We start from the raw sequence: 18,269 nt of genomic DNA, 5'->3' as shown, positions 1-18,269 counted from the left end.
AATCAGAGTTAATGGTTAACAGAGAACCTACCCGAAATGTATGGGTAGTGCTGGGCCTTGAAAACTGTTCCATGGTTAGAGATCTTTCTCGAAGAGGTGACCGTTCTACACTATCAGGTAATGCACTCAACCCATGATTTTGTAGATGTCTTCCTCTGAGCTAAATAAAGGATAATATATTCTTGTTAAAACAAATGCAATTCTTAAAAAGACAAAAGAAAATCTGTATATGTTCGATCAGTCCCTCGTCTATTCATTCTTTCGCTTATTTGAAAAACTTTTATTTAGATGTTGCTAAGTATACGGTCTACTAACACAAGTATCAAAATATACTTTGTGTAACTAACTGTATCTTTTAATCTGATAAAGCCCTAATAAGTAAATATGGATTAAAACATTAACCACATAAAATTCTTAATATTAAATTATGATAGAAATGTTATTCTGCATTTGTGAATGCAGCATGGGTGCATTTGTGAGGCATCTGAATTTTTTTAAATGTGATGTTTGACTGCTTTTATGATTCCACTCTAAGCCACAATATTCTAAGGTTAAATATTAAAGCTTTGCAACTCTTGCCTTCTGGGAATGATTTTTATTGCTGTGCCCAAGGAGGCAGAAGGAATGTGAGAGAAAGCACTGCCTCAGTTGGTTTTTCTCTCTCTAGACTTTATGTTCCTACAGTTGGCATTCTTCTATATTTTATCAAAGAGACACAAGTTAGGCTTCTTTGGTTCTCCAATGGTTAAGGCTCCATACTTCCAATGCAGAGTGTGGGGGTTTAATGCCTTGTCAGGGAACTAAGATTCTATATGCTACATGGCCAAAAATTAAAATAAATAGTTGCTTATATTGGAGTCTCGGAGAAGGCAATGGCACCCCACTCCAGTACTCTTGCCTGGAGAATCCCATGGATGGAGGAGCCTGGTAGGCTGCAGTCCATGAGGTCGCTAAGAGTCGGACACGACTGAGCGACTTCAGTTTCACTTTTCACTTTCATGCATTGGAGAAGGAAATGGCAACCCACTCCAGTGTTCTTGCCTGGAGAATCCCAGGGACAGGGGAGCCTGATGGGCTGCCGTCTATGGGGTCGCACAGAGTCGGACACGACTGAAGTGACTTAGCAGCAGCAGCAGTGAGAAGTCTGTATAAATCTGGGGGAAATCTGATTATGCTTCCTACCAGCAGCATAGCTTCCTCAGGCTTTCTGTAATTGCTTGGCTGAACTGAGCTTGGGTGAAGAAGACAGTGCCTCTACACTGCAGTGAACATGGTACAGACTAGCTATAAAGATGAGAGTTTAGGGCTTCGCCGGTAGTCCATGGTTAGGGACTCGGCATTTTCATTGCTATGGCCAGGGTTCAATCCCTGGTCAGGGAACTAAGATCCCTGATGCCATGTGGCAGGGCCAAAAAAAAAAGAGAGAACTGGTAAAAATGGCAGAGTATTTTACTGTGCTTTTAATCTATGCCAGGCATTATTTAACATCTATAAATTCATTTAATCCTTATAGCAATTCTTTGAGGTGGGAATCATTATTGCCCTTTTATAAATAAAATTAAGGGAGATTAATTTGTACCAAATCATACAGAGAGTTTGTGTGACAGGCTTCAAACACAGATCTACCTGTCCATGGGATTCTCCAGGCAAGAATACTGGAGTGGGTTGCCATTTCCTTCTCCAAGGGATTTTCCCAACCCAGGGATCGAACTCAGGTCTCCTGCATCAAAGGCAGATTCTTTACCATCTGAGCCCCCAGGGAAGCCCCTCCTGACCTAACCTTCACACTTTTCCTTACTACACCATCCTGACCATCAGATATTTCCTTGACACCTGGACCCTCTGATTTAATTCAGGCCATGTTTGTATTTCACAAAATATTGAATCAACCGTCCAGCCTCCTGTAAATTCTCACAAGCTACTGACTTTCAGGAAGCAGATCAGGGAGATGTTTTATGCTACTGAGCTCTTGTGAAAGTGTTAGTTATGTCTGCTTGCTTTCCAACAAACAGTGAAAATGGTGCACTTAAGTATTAAGACAATTGTCTTACGGAAACAGGGCGTGATCCGGGACCTGCCACGTGGTGCTCTCCAGTCTCGGAGCCTATTGGGGGCAGCCGGCTCCGTGGGGTTTGAGTCGGTGGGGAGCCCATACGGTCCACACCAGTTTGCCTGTAAACACAACAGTGTGACCTGAGCACCCAGGTGCAGAGAGACGAAAGACTTTTCTGCAAAGCTCCTCACCTGAGCTATTGATCACAGCCTGCCTCCAGCGCCTAGCAGAATGAGCTGAGTTTCCTGAAGATGAATGCGGGCGGGGGACTGAGCCCCAGCTCCAGTCACTCCCATGTTTAGCAAGGACTATGAGCCTGTGTTTAATAAGTGCTCAGCTATGCGCAGAACACACAAGTTTCTGAAGGTCTAGTTCCTCCCCTTATGGAGATTTGTTGTTGTTTAGTCTCTAAGTTGTGTCCAACCTTTTGCGACCCTGTGAACTGTAGCCCACCAGGCTCCTCTGTCCATGGGATTTCCCAGGCAAGAATACTGGAGTGGGTTGCCATTTCCTCCTCCAGGGGATCTTCTGGACTCATGGATCGAACCTGTGTCTCCTGCCTCTCCTGCATTGGCAGAAGGATTCTTTACCACTGAGCCACCAGGGAAGCCCTAAGGGAGATTACAAGTTATTGAAAACAAGATGAAGACACATAAATAATTAGATTACAAGGCAATGCAGTTGATATAGTGCTATGTCCAGTATCTGGTTCTTATTACAACTGCTGTAGAAATTTAGGGAATAGAGCAATCAATGCAGGATAAAATTAATTCTACTCTGCAGGGCTTAGGTGAGGAAAACCACAAAATTTTATGTAAGGTCATAAAATCAAGAGGTAAGATAATGCTCTTTGATGGGAAAACTAAATATTGTGAAAATGTCAATTATTCCTAAATCTTAAATAGATTTAAAGCTATGAGGTCCAATGTGATACTTTTTTTAAAATTTGACAACCAGATTGTAAAATTTATCAGGATGGGTTAGAAATTTTAATAAAAGAAGAGTAAGGATGATAAGACACCTTCCTTACAAGATAATAACATTGAAAAATTAAATGATCCAACTCATGCACAAGAATAAAGATGGATACTCTAGAAATGAATTCTAATTCATTTTTCATTTATTCACTAATCATAAACTTATGAAAATTAAAATATGACAGGTTTTGATCCATCAGGTTTTAAAATACACATACTACCTAAAGTTTACAGGCTGTAAGGAAAGAGTCTTATCTGTTCCCAGGGGATCTATAAAAATTGGTAGAACCATTCTTAGAAGAACTTTGAAAAAATATTTCAAGAGCCTTAAAAATATCCATAATCTTTGACCCAGTAGCTTTACTTCTAGGACTTACTACCAGGAAACAATTTTAAGACACCCTAACTAAGATTTGCAGAAGGCAATGGCACCCCACTCCAGTACTCTTGCCTGGAAAATCCCATGGACAGAGAGAGGGGCCTGGTAGGCTGCAGTCCATGGGGTCGCTAAGAGTTGGACACAACTGAGCGACTTCACTTTCTCTTTTCACTTTCATGCACTGGAGAAGGAAAAGGCAACCCACTCCAGTGTTCTTGCCTGGAGAATCCCAGGGACAGGGGAGCCTGGTGGGCTGCCGTCTATGGGGTCACACAGAGTCGGACACGACTGAAGCAACTTAGCATAGCATAGCATAGCATAGCATAGCAACTAAGATTTATGTCAGATGATATTCACTGCACATTATAATAGTGAAAATATAAAAGATATGAAATTTTCCAGTAACAGGGCAACACATATACCCACATAATTATATTTTAGTCATTAAAATCATGCTTTCAAAAATATGCAATAACATGGAAAATATGAGTAATGTTTAAGTGAAAAAGTGTATGAAAAAGTGGTACATTACAGGACTTCCCTGTGGTCCAGTGGTTAAGAATCTGCTTGCAGATGCAGGTTCCATCTTTGGTTGGGGAACTACTGATAAGATCCCATGTGCCACAATGTAACATCTTGTGTGCAGTGACTAGGAGCCAAAGCAGCCAAAAATACATTTAAAAAAGCTGTTCTTAGACTGTCAAAGCAATCAACAAGACACTACTATTAACCTAAATATTGCCTGACACTTGGGTGACTGAGAAAACTGCTTCTTTATAATTCTACAATTAAAGGAAGCGACAAATGTCTTTTTAATAGGCAATGATTTGATGTTGATTCCCCAAGGCCAATAGATTTTCTGAAATTCCCTACACAGAGTGAAACTTGTCCTTAGAGATAAATAAAACTAATAGGTATGTTGTTGAGTCTTTAAGTTGTGTCCGACTCTTCTGTGACCTCATGGGCTGTCCATGGGATTTCCCAGGCAAGAATACTGGAGTGGGTTGCCATTTCTTTCTCCAGGGGATCTTCCCAGTCCAAGAATCGAACAGCTCCTGCCACATCTCCTGCATTGCAGGTAAGGTTCTTTACTGCTGAGCCAGTAAAGAACTATTTACTGGAGCTATTTACTCTAATAGCTATGTATATCAATTTTTACACATCACAATGAAAGTATCAATTATGTTTTTTAAAGGCTAATAATTTGCTAATTATTAGTTTTACAGACTTGGTCATTGAAACCCATCCAAGACCCTCTCCCTCAAAGAACTTGCTTTTGTTTGGCTGCCTGTGCTATAGGTACATGGCCTGACTTTATATTCTAGTATCCAACTAAGTATACTACTTCAATTCATGTTAAATATCCAGAGGAATGAACCACTTAGAAAAATGTTCATATAAAATTTGACAGCGGATGCTTTGTCTGGAATAAACCACAAACTAAGTGACAAGCATCTCTGTCCTCTGTGATCTTTGCTTTACCACCAGAAACAAGACTTACAGTTTTGTCCCCCTAAGAACTTCATCACTGTACACACTGGGGATTTTCAGCCTCTGGGAGTCCGAGGTAAGAGAAGGCAGCCTCCTGTGCGCGAGTGTTTTCTTTGCGGAGGTCTGTGGTCCACGAGCATCTGTGATCCGGGCCAGACGGTTCTGGGCTGAGGAAAGAACAGCGGATCCTACACCCAATGGTTTGTCCTCCTGCTCACTCCTGGGGGAGAGAAAGCAACTTAATTGTTCAGGGGTAAGCTCTGCGAGAACAGGGCACTTACATATTTATCCTTTAGCAGACTCTGTCTAGAGCCTGGCATACAGAACATAGTCCCATTTGTTCAATGAATGAACAGACTAACATGCCCAGCTCAATTTTAATTTCAATGAAGGATCATCAACAGGGAAAAAAGATCTAAATTTCTTCTTGTTTGCATCAAACCATATAGCCCACAAGAGGCAGAATTCATAGCTACAGTCCCCTTTTCTTATCAGCCCCAACCTAACAGAAATTGTTTTGTGGCTGATACCTGACTATTGTCCTTTTACTTTACACATTGACTGCATGTGGTCTTTAGGGCTAGAACGCATCCAGCCGGGGGAAGGGGGTGGATCACTATTTTTTATACGCACTGTGTTCTATCTGCAAAACAGGTAGGTCTCTGCTGAAGTGGTTTTGCTTGAATTGTCATCACACCATTCAAGTCACTATAAAAATTGTTGGAGAAGCGATGTATCTGAGGAAAGTAAACACAATAAAAATTAAAAAGCATCCAGGGTCACTGCAATTACTGTTAAAGGACACCTTCAAACTGGCTAATGGGAGGTGAATTTAATAAAGGGACTCTATTTTCTAAAAATATGTGAAGAGAAATTAATAAAGAATGACCAGATTTCCAAATGGGCTTCTCCAGTCGCTCAGCAGTAAAGAATCCTCCTGCAACTTTGTAGAGTTATTAGGAGAATTCAATTTGATAACCTTGGTGAAAGCGTGAAATAAAGACTAAATTATTACTAATCTAATATCTGGCCTGTAATACAACCAAGTAGATTTAAAATAATATTTAGTTTCAGGCAAACAGGGTTTCTGAAACTAGAATTCTAATTAAAAATGTGGCAACCCTAATCCCATTTTCCTCATATCAAATACATATAAAAATGTCAGAGGCATAAATTAAAACCTAGTGTGATTACCACCAAATGCTTTGTCTATTTCAAAATAAACTCTACTAGTATTTTATTTTTACTTTTAACTTTGTTGCCCATTCACTTTCTTTTACATTTATCCAAATTAAAACAAAATAGCTATCAAAAACATTTTTAAAAACCATAAAAAGCCATAAGTACAACAAAACATCTGTTGAAAAATTTCCTTAGATTTGAAAATTTCCGTATTTCTCAAGTATATTTATGTTGAAGTGAAGTGAAATAGCTCAGCCGTGTCCGACTCTTTGCAACCCTGTGGACTGTAGCCTACCAGGCTTCTCCCTCCATGGGATTCTCCAGGCAAGAGTACTGGAGTGGGTTGCCATTTCCTTCTCCAGGGGATCTTCCCCACCCAGGGATCAAACCCGGGTCTCCTGCATTTCAGGCAGACGCTTTAACCTTTGAGCCACCAGGGAAGCCCTATACTTATGTTGCCTGATAGTTAAAGCTTTTCTTCTATGTTGTCATCACTGTTCATTTGTATGTGATTCACATTTCATATTTTAATATGAAAAGTGGGAAATATTATTGAGCCTGTCAGCAATTTAAAGAGACCAAAAAGTACATTAAGCTGGTAGCAATTTCAAAAGTTTCTTTTGAACAGCACAAGCAAAGACTAAGTGGAAAGCCCTGGCACTAGAGAGTAAATTCTTTTAGTTATTTCTGTTTTAATCCACTGCTCCCTGAACCTCACACCCTATTGCTCCTATGCTGGGTGCCTATTTCTGCCTCCGCTTTGTCATCCTCCAAAGTTGTAGTCTATATCTAAAGCTACAGCTGTCATCTATTCTAAACATATCTACTAGATTGCCTCTGTGTGTGTGTGTGTGTGTGTGTGTGTGTGCTCGCGCGCATACACGCATGTGCTGTACTCTTTGTCATGGCTTGACTCCCTCCAACTAACTTGTAAGAACCAGGAATTTCGTCTTCTCTTTTGTCTACTTCCCCACACCAGATGGGCTGTGCAAACATAGAGTCCAAACTCCTTAGCCCTCCGGAAGGTCTCCCATGAACAAGTGCATCCTTTCCAGCCTACTTTCCACTAGATCTTTCTTTGCATAGGGATGTAATTCAAGAAATCCGTATTGAGTTCCCAGTACATGTTTGTATGATTCTGTGCTCACAACAACCCCTTGCACAACATATGATTGCCCTCATTCTACAGATAAAGAAACTGAAGTTTAGAAAAGTTGAACAACAGGTCCAAGATAATCCTCCTTACGGGTCTCAATTCCCAATGCCACGTCCTGCCACAGAGACTCTGCTGGTCCCGGCGCCCCATTCTCCAGCCCTCAATCGGTCACTGCCACCCTCCCTCACGCCTCCACGTGAGAACTGTCTGAATTGACCCACACAGTCTTCCCACCCAGGAAAACTACCTGTTTCTTCATGTTTGGCTCAAATTTCATCTCCAACCTAAAAGATGAAGCCTCGCTTCAGGCAGGGTAAATCATCCTCGTCCGCATTCTCTTACAGCCCTTCTTTTGCACATCACTTAGAGAAGACACTGCATCTGACCTGTATAATACTTTTCACTCGACTATTTCAGAGAATATGCTGTGATCATCTCTGTATGTCCTTAAAACACCTAATATAGTTGGTGTGTGGGTGCTCAGTTGTGTCTGACTCTTTGCAACCCCATGGACTATAGCCCACCAGGCTCCTCCATGGAATTTCTCAGCCAAGAATACTGGAGGGGGTTGCCATTTCCTATGCCAGGGGATCTTCCTGACCCAGGGATCGAATCTGCGTCTCCTGCATTGGTAGGCAGATTCTTTACCACTGAACCACCTAAGAAGCCCCAATACAGTTCACTTAATACAAACTCAATAAATGCTGAATGAACTCAATGCATACTCATTGATTGAGTCTTTTATTGCTTTGGTGGGAGGGAAGGAGAACATCTGAAACCTTCAACTTGTCTAGAAATACTGGGGAAAGCATGTTTTCTTTTCAAAAATTGTGGAATCAGTTCTACCACTCCAAACAGCTGGAAAGTCACAAATCTGAGTGTCCCTGCTCTGTCAACCAATCTGGTGATTCTATTAAACTTCATCTGAGTGTCCCTGTTCTATCAGGAAATCTGGAAATTCTATTAAACTTCATAAAATATTTTAAAATTTTGGTCTTATTGGCCAACAGACCCAAATATCTTGATAACAATTTAACACTGGACACTGGCACTCTGGACAACCTGAGGCCAGATACATAAAGACTGAAAGAAAGAGACAGCGAGAAAGCACCTACCTGCTGTGGGTTAAGATGAGAAGCCAGGGATACACTTCGAGTTTCAGAGCTTCTGGATGGCGGAACACTGGACACATCAGCGTTAATGCGGGAAATGACTGTGGGTGGAGATTTATTCTCAGCTACTTTCAATTTTTCTTTCTGTTTTTTTCCTTCTGTGCCAAAGAAAAACCAATATCATTACAAAACATTATCTAATACTGTATATGTACTTAAAATTCACTGTTCAGAGAGAGCATTTCTTCTTGAGATCCTTGAGTCTGCAGTGGCCACTGACCCTTAAAGAGAACAGACCCTACAGAGTAATGGGCTTTGACACTTTTCCAAGAGCATCTAATGAAATGCCTATCCTTTCAGTGGTACGTAAGAAAAAAAAATCAGAATTATACACTGGAGCAAGAATGATTCTTGGTATTTTATAATATCCCAATTAATCCCTTTGATTGCAAAAAGTAATATTTAATTAATATATTATTAATTATATATAATATAATATATAATATATTATTATAATATATACTATTATATTATATTGATTAATTATTACTATATTATTAATATATATTATATTATAATAACATAATATATATATGATATATTATTATACTATTGTGAAAATTGGTTAACAGGAGTCATTACTGTCCACCACTGACATTTCTATCATGTTTCTGCTCGGTTTCGAGTAGAGAACATTTTATACAGGTAAATGAAGTGATTAATAAATTAGCTTTGTTGACCTTTTATTTTATAAATAATGTCATCTAGAATTAAAAAAACAATATCCCATTACTAGAGATTAGTTAGGTAATTTTTTTAAATCAGAATTTAAAAAGTGACTTCGAGCTTCTCTCTAATGTATTTCTGTATTTTTTCAGGAATACCTCAATCTTTTTTTAATAGCTCAAAACGTGAGAATGTCATTTCTGAGGTGATTAAAGGTTACTTGTGAATAAAGGCAGAAACCCACTTCCCTTCTCACTCCAGTCATGTCCTAGATTTGGCCAAGTCAAGCACGTGGGACAGAAAGCTGAGGAGCACGGGTTACTTTTTCTTTTCAATACGTCACATTCTACAAATTAAGTACCTGTAAGTTCCCAGTGTTTTCTGGTCAGCTTTTCCAACACCTCCACCACATTCATCCAGACGTGATCAAACACTTCCGCAGCCACCGCATCTCTGATACAGTCGTGTGGCGACACGGGAGGAAGTCCGTGCTTACGCCACGTCCTGCGACGATGAGCTGGTTTTTGTTCAAGACAGTCCTCGCCACTAAGGACAAAACCCATTCTCATTACTAAGCTATCAATGGTTGAGGTTAAAAGAATGCTACTCCTCTGTCCAACACACATGCATATTTGTATACTGTATGTATATAGACAAACAGCATTTTTTTAGTACCAATTTTTAATCAGGAGGCAAATTTTCATTATACAATATCAATAGCTCTTGTCTAAGAATCAGATACGCATTTAGAGCAGAGACTGGACCTGGACCTTTTCCCCTTTGCTCTCCTGGGCAGCTAGATTCCGAAACCCCGGGGGACAAAGGCCACTAGGAGCCTTTTTCCACTTTCACCAACGCGCTGAACGCAATTCTTATTTTCTGTCGGTGCCACTTTGTCAGAAAGAAAGGGAAACACTGCTCTAACATATCTATATTCTGCCAGGAACTGAAAAACTTCAGGGAGCACAGGACTCTGAAAAGAGTGGAAAATCTTTCGCATAAGTGAAAAATGCACAAAACACTAAATGAGCCTATAATCAACATACACGCCCAATAAATATTATTGTACTAAGTCAATGTCGAATAAAATTCTATTTACTCTTGTTTTCTGTCAAAAGCAAAATACTCTTCAATCTTTCCATCCACATCAAAAATCTCTTCTTCCAGAGATGAATGTGCCATGAGGTCCACAACCCTGGTGCCATCAGGACCCTGCAGGGAGGGGGCTGGGAGAACGGCTGGGACTATCTGAGAGCCAGAGATGCACAGCCTACGGGGAAAAGCAGATTCTCCATGAGGGTCAGCAATACAATGTTTACATGATCAGGGTGGGCCCTTCAATTAGTTATAAAGCCACAGATTTCCAAATTTTAAAAAGCACTAAACATTACATTTGACAAAAGGCATATGCTTAAAAGCAACATTTTAACCCAGGCATCATTTAAATTTTTAAGGGCTTCTTAAAAGTCTAAATTATTCTACGAGTTTGTGTCTTCTTTGCTATGATGAAGGAGCATCATGGCATAGTCTGTTCCTAAGATGTGTGAATGGCATAAGGGATTTACCAAAATCTGTTCATGAGCAAAAGAACACAGAATAGAGCTTTATTTCTTCTGCTACTGTCTTGAGGCTTAGAATCCATCACCATGAGGCAGTTCTTGATTTGGCATTAGCCCCCGCCTCTCAGAGTATTTGAAACAACAGTTTAAAAGTTAACTGTCTTGATACTTGTATTACATGCACACAGCACCATCAGTTTAGAATCGGAAGTATCTTGGGTAAAAAAAAAAAAATTGCTCTGTATTTGCCCTTTATTAAAATCTAAATTTCTAAGTTGGTGAAGCCAAGGATCGCGGCTGAGATAGACATGAAAAAGTATAACTAAAATGCATTTGAAAATACTTTTTAGGGCTCCCTACGTGGCACAGTGGCAAAGAATCTACCTGCCAACGCAGGAGACACAGGAGACTTGGGTTCCATCCCTGGATCAGGAAGATCCCCTGAAGGACGGCATGACAACTCTCTCCAGTATTCTTGCCTGGAGAATTCCATGGACAGAGGAGCCTGGCAGGCTACAGTCCACAGAGTCGCAAAGAGTCAGACATGACTGAGCATGAGCACATCTGCTCGTAACAGTGGATGGATGTGTGTGTGTGTGCTAAGTTGCTTCAGTCGTGGCTACTGGGGTTCCCCAGTGGCTTAGCAGTGAAAAAGCCACCTGCAATGCAGGAGCCACAGGAGATGTGGGTTCAGGCCCTGGGTCAGGAAGATCCCCTGGAGGAGGGCATGGCTACACTCCACTATTCCTGCCTGGAGAATCCCATGGACAGAGGAGCCATGGACAGTTCATAGGGTTGCAAAGAGTCAGACACAACTGAAGCAACTTAGCACATGCGCACTCTGGCTATTACTTATTCATTTAAATATATAATTTAAAATATGCTTCCCAGGTGGCTCAGTTGGTAAACAATCTGCCTGCAATGCAGGAGACCCGGGTTTGATACCTGGGTCAGGAAGATCCCTTGGAGAAGGAAATGGCAACCCACTCCAGTATTGCTGGAGAATTCCATGGACAGAGGAGCCTGGCGGGCTATGGTCCATGGGATCGCAAAGAGTCAGACACGACTGAGTGACTAACACTTTCACACTTTTCCAAAGTAACTTCTAGCAACATACTCTCTTATATTGCTGCTGTGTCCACAGTCATCAAGGAAGGGTCTTTGGATGGCAGAAGCAGGCCGGCTGCTCTGGAAATGCTCAACTCCTTCATCAGCAGGCGGGATGAGCTGTCTTCCTAATACTCTGAAAGTGGGGGGGAAAAAAAGGAAACTAACATTTTTTTATTGGAAAGGGGAAGATGTTTTGAAGCAGTTTGGAAAGTATGAAGTGATAAGGTAAATACTGGTACATGGGCAGTGTAACGGGATCACAGGAAACGTACGGGCTTTGAGGGGGGGACATACTACACTGCTCTTGCCATTGATGCAGAGCCTTTAGCCAAAGTTTGCAGGCTCCCTGAGCCACTGATTCCATCTGTTCCATTTTGTATCCAAAGTAGAATAACAGTTCCCTTGTAGGACTAACAAGTAGCTTAGAGACAGTATAATCACATTCAGACAACTAGGGTAATGCTAGGCACACAGAAGCTCCCTATGTTAACCGATACATTCGCAACAAAGGAAAATAATGTGAATATATATACTTGGTTTACAGTCCTTGCCATCTTTTCTTTTCTCTGCTCTCTCTCTTCCTTCATTTTTATCTTAAGTATATAAGACAACACTGAAAGAAACAGATCTGAGCTCCTGGGTTTAGGCAAGTGCACCATGATGCCTAGGAAAGTCCACATTGCATCGTTAATGTCTAGTGGATTCTAAGACAGGGGCTTACAATGGCCTGGAGACAAAAAATTAAACCTACTGAATAAAGATTTTTAAAAATCTTACTTAATTAACCAAAAGATTTATCAACATGTGTATGGAAGTTCTAATGTAGTCTCCCCAGATATAACCCAGAGAAACTTCAGATAACTGACATGGATTTTTTTTTTTTTAACCCTCTAAGTAGGTTTGGCTGAGTAATTGAAGGAAGACAATCTTCCCTTTATACTCAATCTATATACTTCATCTTTGATCTTAAGAAGAAATAGATGAGCTTCTCCTACATAAGGGATCTTGATGAGATGGTCAGATTCATCCACGCCATCATCCAGCAAATAATCTCTCTGTTCCTGCCCAGATCTTGCCCCATGCGTTGCTCCTCAAGGGCAGACAGACACAGCTGCTCAGACTCGGGAGTGGGAAGGCATGGATAACTCCCTCCCTCCTTCCATTCTCGCACCTGTGATACACACAATGCCTTTCCAGGCACGAGCTCCATTTGCTTCTCACAAATTAAAGTACACTTGGAAGGTCTCCAGATTTCCTCAGACACCATTTCAAAGGGAGTGATTTCTCAGTAAAGCACATGTGTTCTGGGTACATATTTTGACAAGCACTTTCACTCAAAATATACCGACATATTGAACAGGTCAACAGGGAGCAGTTCCCAACCCCCTTCCGGAGAATTTTCATGAACAACCTCCTCACCTCAGATGCAGGGACCGGCCCGCCCATTCACGGCACTCAGCCTGGAGATTCTGGGTCTGAGGGCTTACTTTCCCTTCAAACAACATTTCCTCGACCTCCCAGAATAACTGCTGTACTTTCTGTGCACTGGCTTTGTCAAACTCCTAAAATATAGAAATGCACATTTAGTTACAGGACTAGAAGTTGTCAATAAAGGCTTCAGAATCAATGACACAAATTTATATAATAGGAGGGAGTGTGACTCGATCGAAACCAGACATACCAGGGCTCCAATTTTTACTCTTCTGAAAAATTACATCCCAACTGAGACTTAGTTTCCTTAACTGTTAAATAGAGATAATCTCTACTACGAGAAAGTCTCATAATCCAAGATTTTACATAAACATAGTTACAGCTATGAATATACATATTAATATAGACATTGATAATGACAGAAACACACACACCATATAGCCAAGGACATACACACACACATATATGTGTGTACACAGACATGTGTCCCTCATATAATTGTGCATTAGACACCTAACTACATTTGCAAATTATAATCTTTTTCTAATGAAAAGGAATATTATTTCATGGAAAGGGAAATAATCACTTTCTTTTAATTAAGGAAAACAGAAAAACAAACAAACGAAAAACCACCTTAGGTATCCTAAAAGATGTGGTTATTAGGATGAGACCAGAATATTCATTTTTCCTGTCTGGCCTTAAGAGATTCTTGGGCTGTGGGCGCAGTGAAGTGTCAGTGAGAAAACCCTTCAGTTTTTCTGTATATTGAAAATGACTGAGAAGTAACAGACCTAGAGCCCTTACAGTCAGTTAGAAAAACATGAACAGAAGTACAATTGGAAGAACCAATTATTGGCTTACAGGGCAAGGGCTTTAGTTCAGTCCGTTTTCTCCCAGGGCGGGTGTGTGAAATCTAACCCATAAATTCAGCCTGACGTACCTGATCCAAAATGGTCAATTCAGGCTGATTTTCACAGACTGCTATTCCATATTTTCCATGATACTTCTTCCCCTTAGTTGATAAAAAACTAGATTCCCAGACTGCAGGGTAGCTGAATTACCTCTTTTAAAATACAAATAAGGAGAAAACTCAGAAGAATATTTGGCTGGGGTGTGAAGAGGGCTTATTTTCATTTTTCTCTGTTTTGTATTTTGTTGCATTTTACAAATATTACCTATCGAACAGTAAAAAAATGCTTTTAAATTCAAAGCAAAACAATGTTTAGGGACTGGAGTAATTTAAACTCTACAAGTGGAAGTCATAAGACTCTCTGGATAATTACTTGAACTTTTGCAGGAAAGGAACCCAGCATTTGGACGGTAATGCTCCATAAAGCAATGGTTCTCAGCCTTCTTCCCATCTGCACTCTTTTGACCAAAGAGTGTGGGTGGGGGTGGGCGGTGTTTATCCCAGAGACAGACTTACATCTCCTCTGAAAAGTGCCCGAGTGATTCAGGGCTGACTCCCTTTCAGCCGCCCCCCAACCCCCACCCTGCACCCCACAACCCTCTCCCTCTGGCCCCTCTGGAGACCCGCTCCTATAAAACCATGTAAAACCGTCCTCCCCGGGGAGTGGACCCACATGCACAGTCCAGGGCGGAGAGCTGCTTTTAAAGAAAGCAAAGAAAACCAGAACACAAACAAGAAAACAGCAGGAATGAGACCATCCAAGGAGCTAGTCCGGACTCTTCCATGGCCACAGGAGCGTCACAAAAGCCTGTGTTCCGGAATTCTCAGACTCTTGAGGGGATGAAGAGGTCAGAAACTGTGCAATCACACAGATTTGAATGGTAAGCTTGCACTGCAGACTAAAGTCCCACCGGCTCAGTCTCACTATAGGGTTAACATCTTCTGCTGGGATTAGATGTAAAATATCTGACTTAGAATATTCAGGGGAAATTCCCTAATTGTGATTTTTTTTTTTAAACAGCTTTTATTTTTCCCCAATTTTTCTCTTGTTCACGTTCCTAATTGTCAGAATCTCTCCTGAATTTCCAACCACAGATATTTATGCAAGAAATCATGTATAACAACCTGATAGGGGTTTGGAGGTGGGAAAAACAGAACTATCAACAGCTAAGATGCTGGATTGTGTGGTTATGGGAGCTTTTTCATCTTTTTTAAGAGTCTGTATTTTCAGTTTTATGTGTGACATGTCAGTGCTTTTATATTTATGTGTATGTACAAGTGGACCAGGTAGAGGTTTTAATTTGGTAAAAACTTAAAAAAAATAATAAAGCAGATCATCGTTATGAATTGCAACCATGAGATTATCCAAAATTTTGTGACATACATCATCTCTCCAGGAGTAAATGGAGCTCCTCTCTGTAGATAAACCAGTTGTTGAACTCTGTGTCCCAGACCCAGACCAGGAGTTGGGGGCTTCTGTAGGCGTGGGGCTCCCACTTGATGAAAATGATGACACAGATTCCCTGCAGGAAGAAATATAAGTAACATAAACGACAGTTACTGGAAACAGGTTTTACTGGGAAGCGGCTTCACCTCTCTGAGCTTACTTCCTCTTTTTTCTTTAAATATACTGGTTAATTTTCACAGTACACTGATTTTCAAAGATTTATGCAGTATAACATTTCACTTGGCTAAAAATAAAGCGTTTTATTTTTTTTCACCTTGGAGAAATCCATGGCCCATCAGTGATTCTGTTTCCCGTATTCATTCAGGCAAGTTTTGATTTTGTGATCAGAAGCATTTAAAGGCTAATTCTTACCGACTGTATTTAGCAATGGCTTTCTGTACATTTTTTGTAAAATGGGTAGGTAAAGGATCTTTGCTTTTCACAGTGAAACTCTGCTTTCCAGATCCTTCTGACAGTCCTCTTCTGAAAAAATAAAATATGAAAAGTAACTGTAAGATAAGTCCATTCATTAGGATATTTAAACTTTCCTTTCATAGAAAGTTGCCTCTCTCTTCCCATTATGTCTCCCTAAACACACACATGTATGAGCACACACACCCCACACACACCTCAAGACACTGAGACTTAGTTCCCTACCATTTTTATTTTTCTTAAAATCAAGGTTGTAGGGTGGGGAGGGAGGTAGAAGGGAGGTTCAGGATGGAGGGACACATGCACCCGTGGCTGATTCATGTTGATGTATGCAAAAACCACCACTATTTTGTAAAGTAATTAGCCTCCAAATGATGCTAAAGCTGAAACTCCAGTACTTTGGCCACCTCATGCGAAGAGTTGACTCATTGGAAAAGACTCTGATGCTGGGAGGGATGGGGGGCAGGAGGAAAAGGGGAGGACAGAGGATGAGATGGCTGGATGGCATCACTGACTCCATGGACGTGAGTTTGAGTGAACTCTGGGAGTTGGTGATGGACAGGGAGGCCTGGCGTGCTGCAATTCATGGGGTCGCAAAGAGTTGGACACGACTGAGCGACTGAACGAAACTGAAAATAAATAAATTAATTAAAAAAAATCAAGGTTGTTATTAACCTATATGCACTGTTACATAAACTAGGGAAAAGCAACTTCTTGTGACTCAACCAGATTGGTCTAAAGGTTGCCCCAAACCTAGGTGAACACAGCCTCACTCCAAAACTTGGTGATGGAACCGTGAACTGGATTTCAGGTCCCAGGTATTCCTTGACCCCAGGCGCCCTTGCACTTGCAAAAGCCAACCAGCTTTGTACCAAAAAAAAAAAAAAAAAGACAGTTTTAAAACATTAAAAGTAATGGAAAACTAAAACAGAAGAAATCTCTCAATTTTAAATATGGCATTAAACCTGGCTGGTGTAGTCCAGTTAGTGTTAATCATTAAAATGTCCTTTCAATGAACCTCTTAAAACATTTACTTCCCTTTAATCAAAATACCTTTCTAACAGTAAACTACTTCTGTTCTTTTATCAAAGTCATATTTTCCCACATGTTTTATATTAACTTTAGATATGGTAGTTATTTGAGGAAAACAGTCAATTTTCTAACAGGGACGCCACTCTAGCATTCATTTAAAAATCTGCTTTTCAAATAAATGGTATGTAATTTTCAACACTTGTGTTTCTGAATGTAAATGGAGTTTTAAAAACTATTAATATGAGGATCAGTTTTACCCTTTGTTATATACTAAAGAACTCTACAACAAGGAGAATTTTTAACAAGTTAATTACTATTACTTTTAATTACTATTACTGAAGGAAATGGCAACCCACTCCAGTATTCTTGCCTAGAGAATCCCAGGGACAGAGGAGTCTGGTGGGCTGCCGTCTATGGGGTTGCACAGAGTCGGACACGACTGAAGCGACTTAGCAGCAGCAACTATTACTTTGTATAGTTATTACTACACAGAAGTGAGCAATCATATATATATTTACAAGGGAGAATAACAGAACTATAGGATTTTTTCCCTCCCTTTATAGTCATAGGTACAAGCAAACAATCTTAAGAATAAAGCTGTTAAAGAAAGAGTAATGGAGAAAAGAATATAGACAAGCTTTTATACTAACACACTGCCTTACCTCTAACCCTATCCAGTCATGTCCACATGACTCTATAACTCCAAATAAACATAAAAATACTTATGACATAAGAGACAATAAAAAATTGTATCAAATACATCTGCTTTGAGTATTATAATATATATATATATATATAAGTTAATTTGCTTGTTATTGAGAAAGAATTTTAAACACCAGGGTGGTAAATTAGATAAAATATTATTCTTTGGTAATATCTATAGAATAAAATAGCATGGATTAGAATCTTGCCCAGGCACTGACAAGGCTGTGTGCTTGACCAAGTTATTTCTCCAGTTGTTGTGAGACTTAAACTAGATGAGTATGTCAAGTGTCTACATAATCAGGCCAGATAAATCACTACTTTGTTGGCATATGCCACTCGATGAAAACATCATGTTCTTATTTTATTTCACTTTTCCCAGCATTTCCAATTATACATGTCTTGGTACTTTAGTTTTAAAAAAATATTTATATTTATTTATTTGGCTGCACCAGGCCTTAGTTGCAGCACGTGGGATCTTTAGTTGTGGCATACGAACTCTTAAGTTGAGGCATGTGGGATCTAATTCCCCAACCAGGGATCGAACCCAGCCCCTCGCACTCGGAGTGT

General features: G+C 40.2%; 1 protein-coding gene and 1 non-coding gene across 7 annotated transcripts in view; both read right to left on the bottom strand.

Annotated features, from left to right (window-relative positions):
- FAM149A (family with sequence similarity 149 member A) overlaps nucleotides 1–18,269 on the bottom strand; it is a 41,889-nt gene that overhangs the window by 3,573 nt on the left and 20,047 nt on the right. For 2 of the 6 annotated variants that reach the window (XM_086380126.1, XM_086380129.1), the window contains 11 exons: nucleotides 15,906–16,016; nucleotides 15,471–15,609; nucleotides 13,165–13,307; nucleotides 11,753–11,878; nucleotides 10,176–10,346; nucleotides 9,438–9,622; nucleotides 8,354–8,508; nucleotides 5,534–5,637; nucleotides 4,911–5,120; nucleotides 2,052–2,172; nucleotides 32–160 (listed from right to left, as the gene is read on the bottom strand). In XM_086380126.1, coding sequence (XP_086236252.1) covers nucleotides 32–160; nucleotides 2,052–2,172; nucleotides 4,911–5,120; nucleotides 5,534–5,637; nucleotides 8,354–8,508; nucleotides 9,438–9,622; nucleotides 10,176–10,346; nucleotides 11,753–11,878; nucleotides 13,165–13,307; nucleotides 15,471–15,609; nucleotides 15,906–16,016 — 1,594 coding nt within the window. The remainder of the gene's footprint in view (nucleotides 1–31; nucleotides 161–2,051; nucleotides 2,173–4,910; nucleotides 5,121–5,533; nucleotides 5,638–8,353; nucleotides 8,509–9,437; nucleotides 9,623–10,175; nucleotides 10,347–11,752; nucleotides 11,879–13,164; nucleotides 13,308–15,470; nucleotides 15,610–15,905; nucleotides 16,017–18,269) is intronic. The other 4 variants (XM_086380127.1, XM_086380130.1, XM_086380128.1 and 1 more) reach the window with 2 other exon arrangements.
- TRNAF-GAA (transfer RNA phenylalanine (anticodon GAA)) lies at nucleotides 6,451–6,522 on the bottom strand. The gene has a single exon. It is a non-coding gene; the product is annotated as a tRNA-Phe (tRNA).

The sequence above is a fragment of the Bos grunniens genome, chromosome 27, assembly GCF_055505025.1.
Source record: "Bos grunniens cultivar Pamir isolate PY7600 chromosome 27, Bosgru_T2T1.0, whole genome shotgun sequence".
In the NCBI taxonomy this organism is placed as follows: domain Eukaryota; kingdom Metazoa; phylum Chordata; class Mammalia; order Artiodactyla; family Bovidae; genus Bos; species Bos grunniens.
Note: the sequence above shows the minus strand (reverse complement) of the source record. Positions and strands in the feature narration are given on the sequence as shown.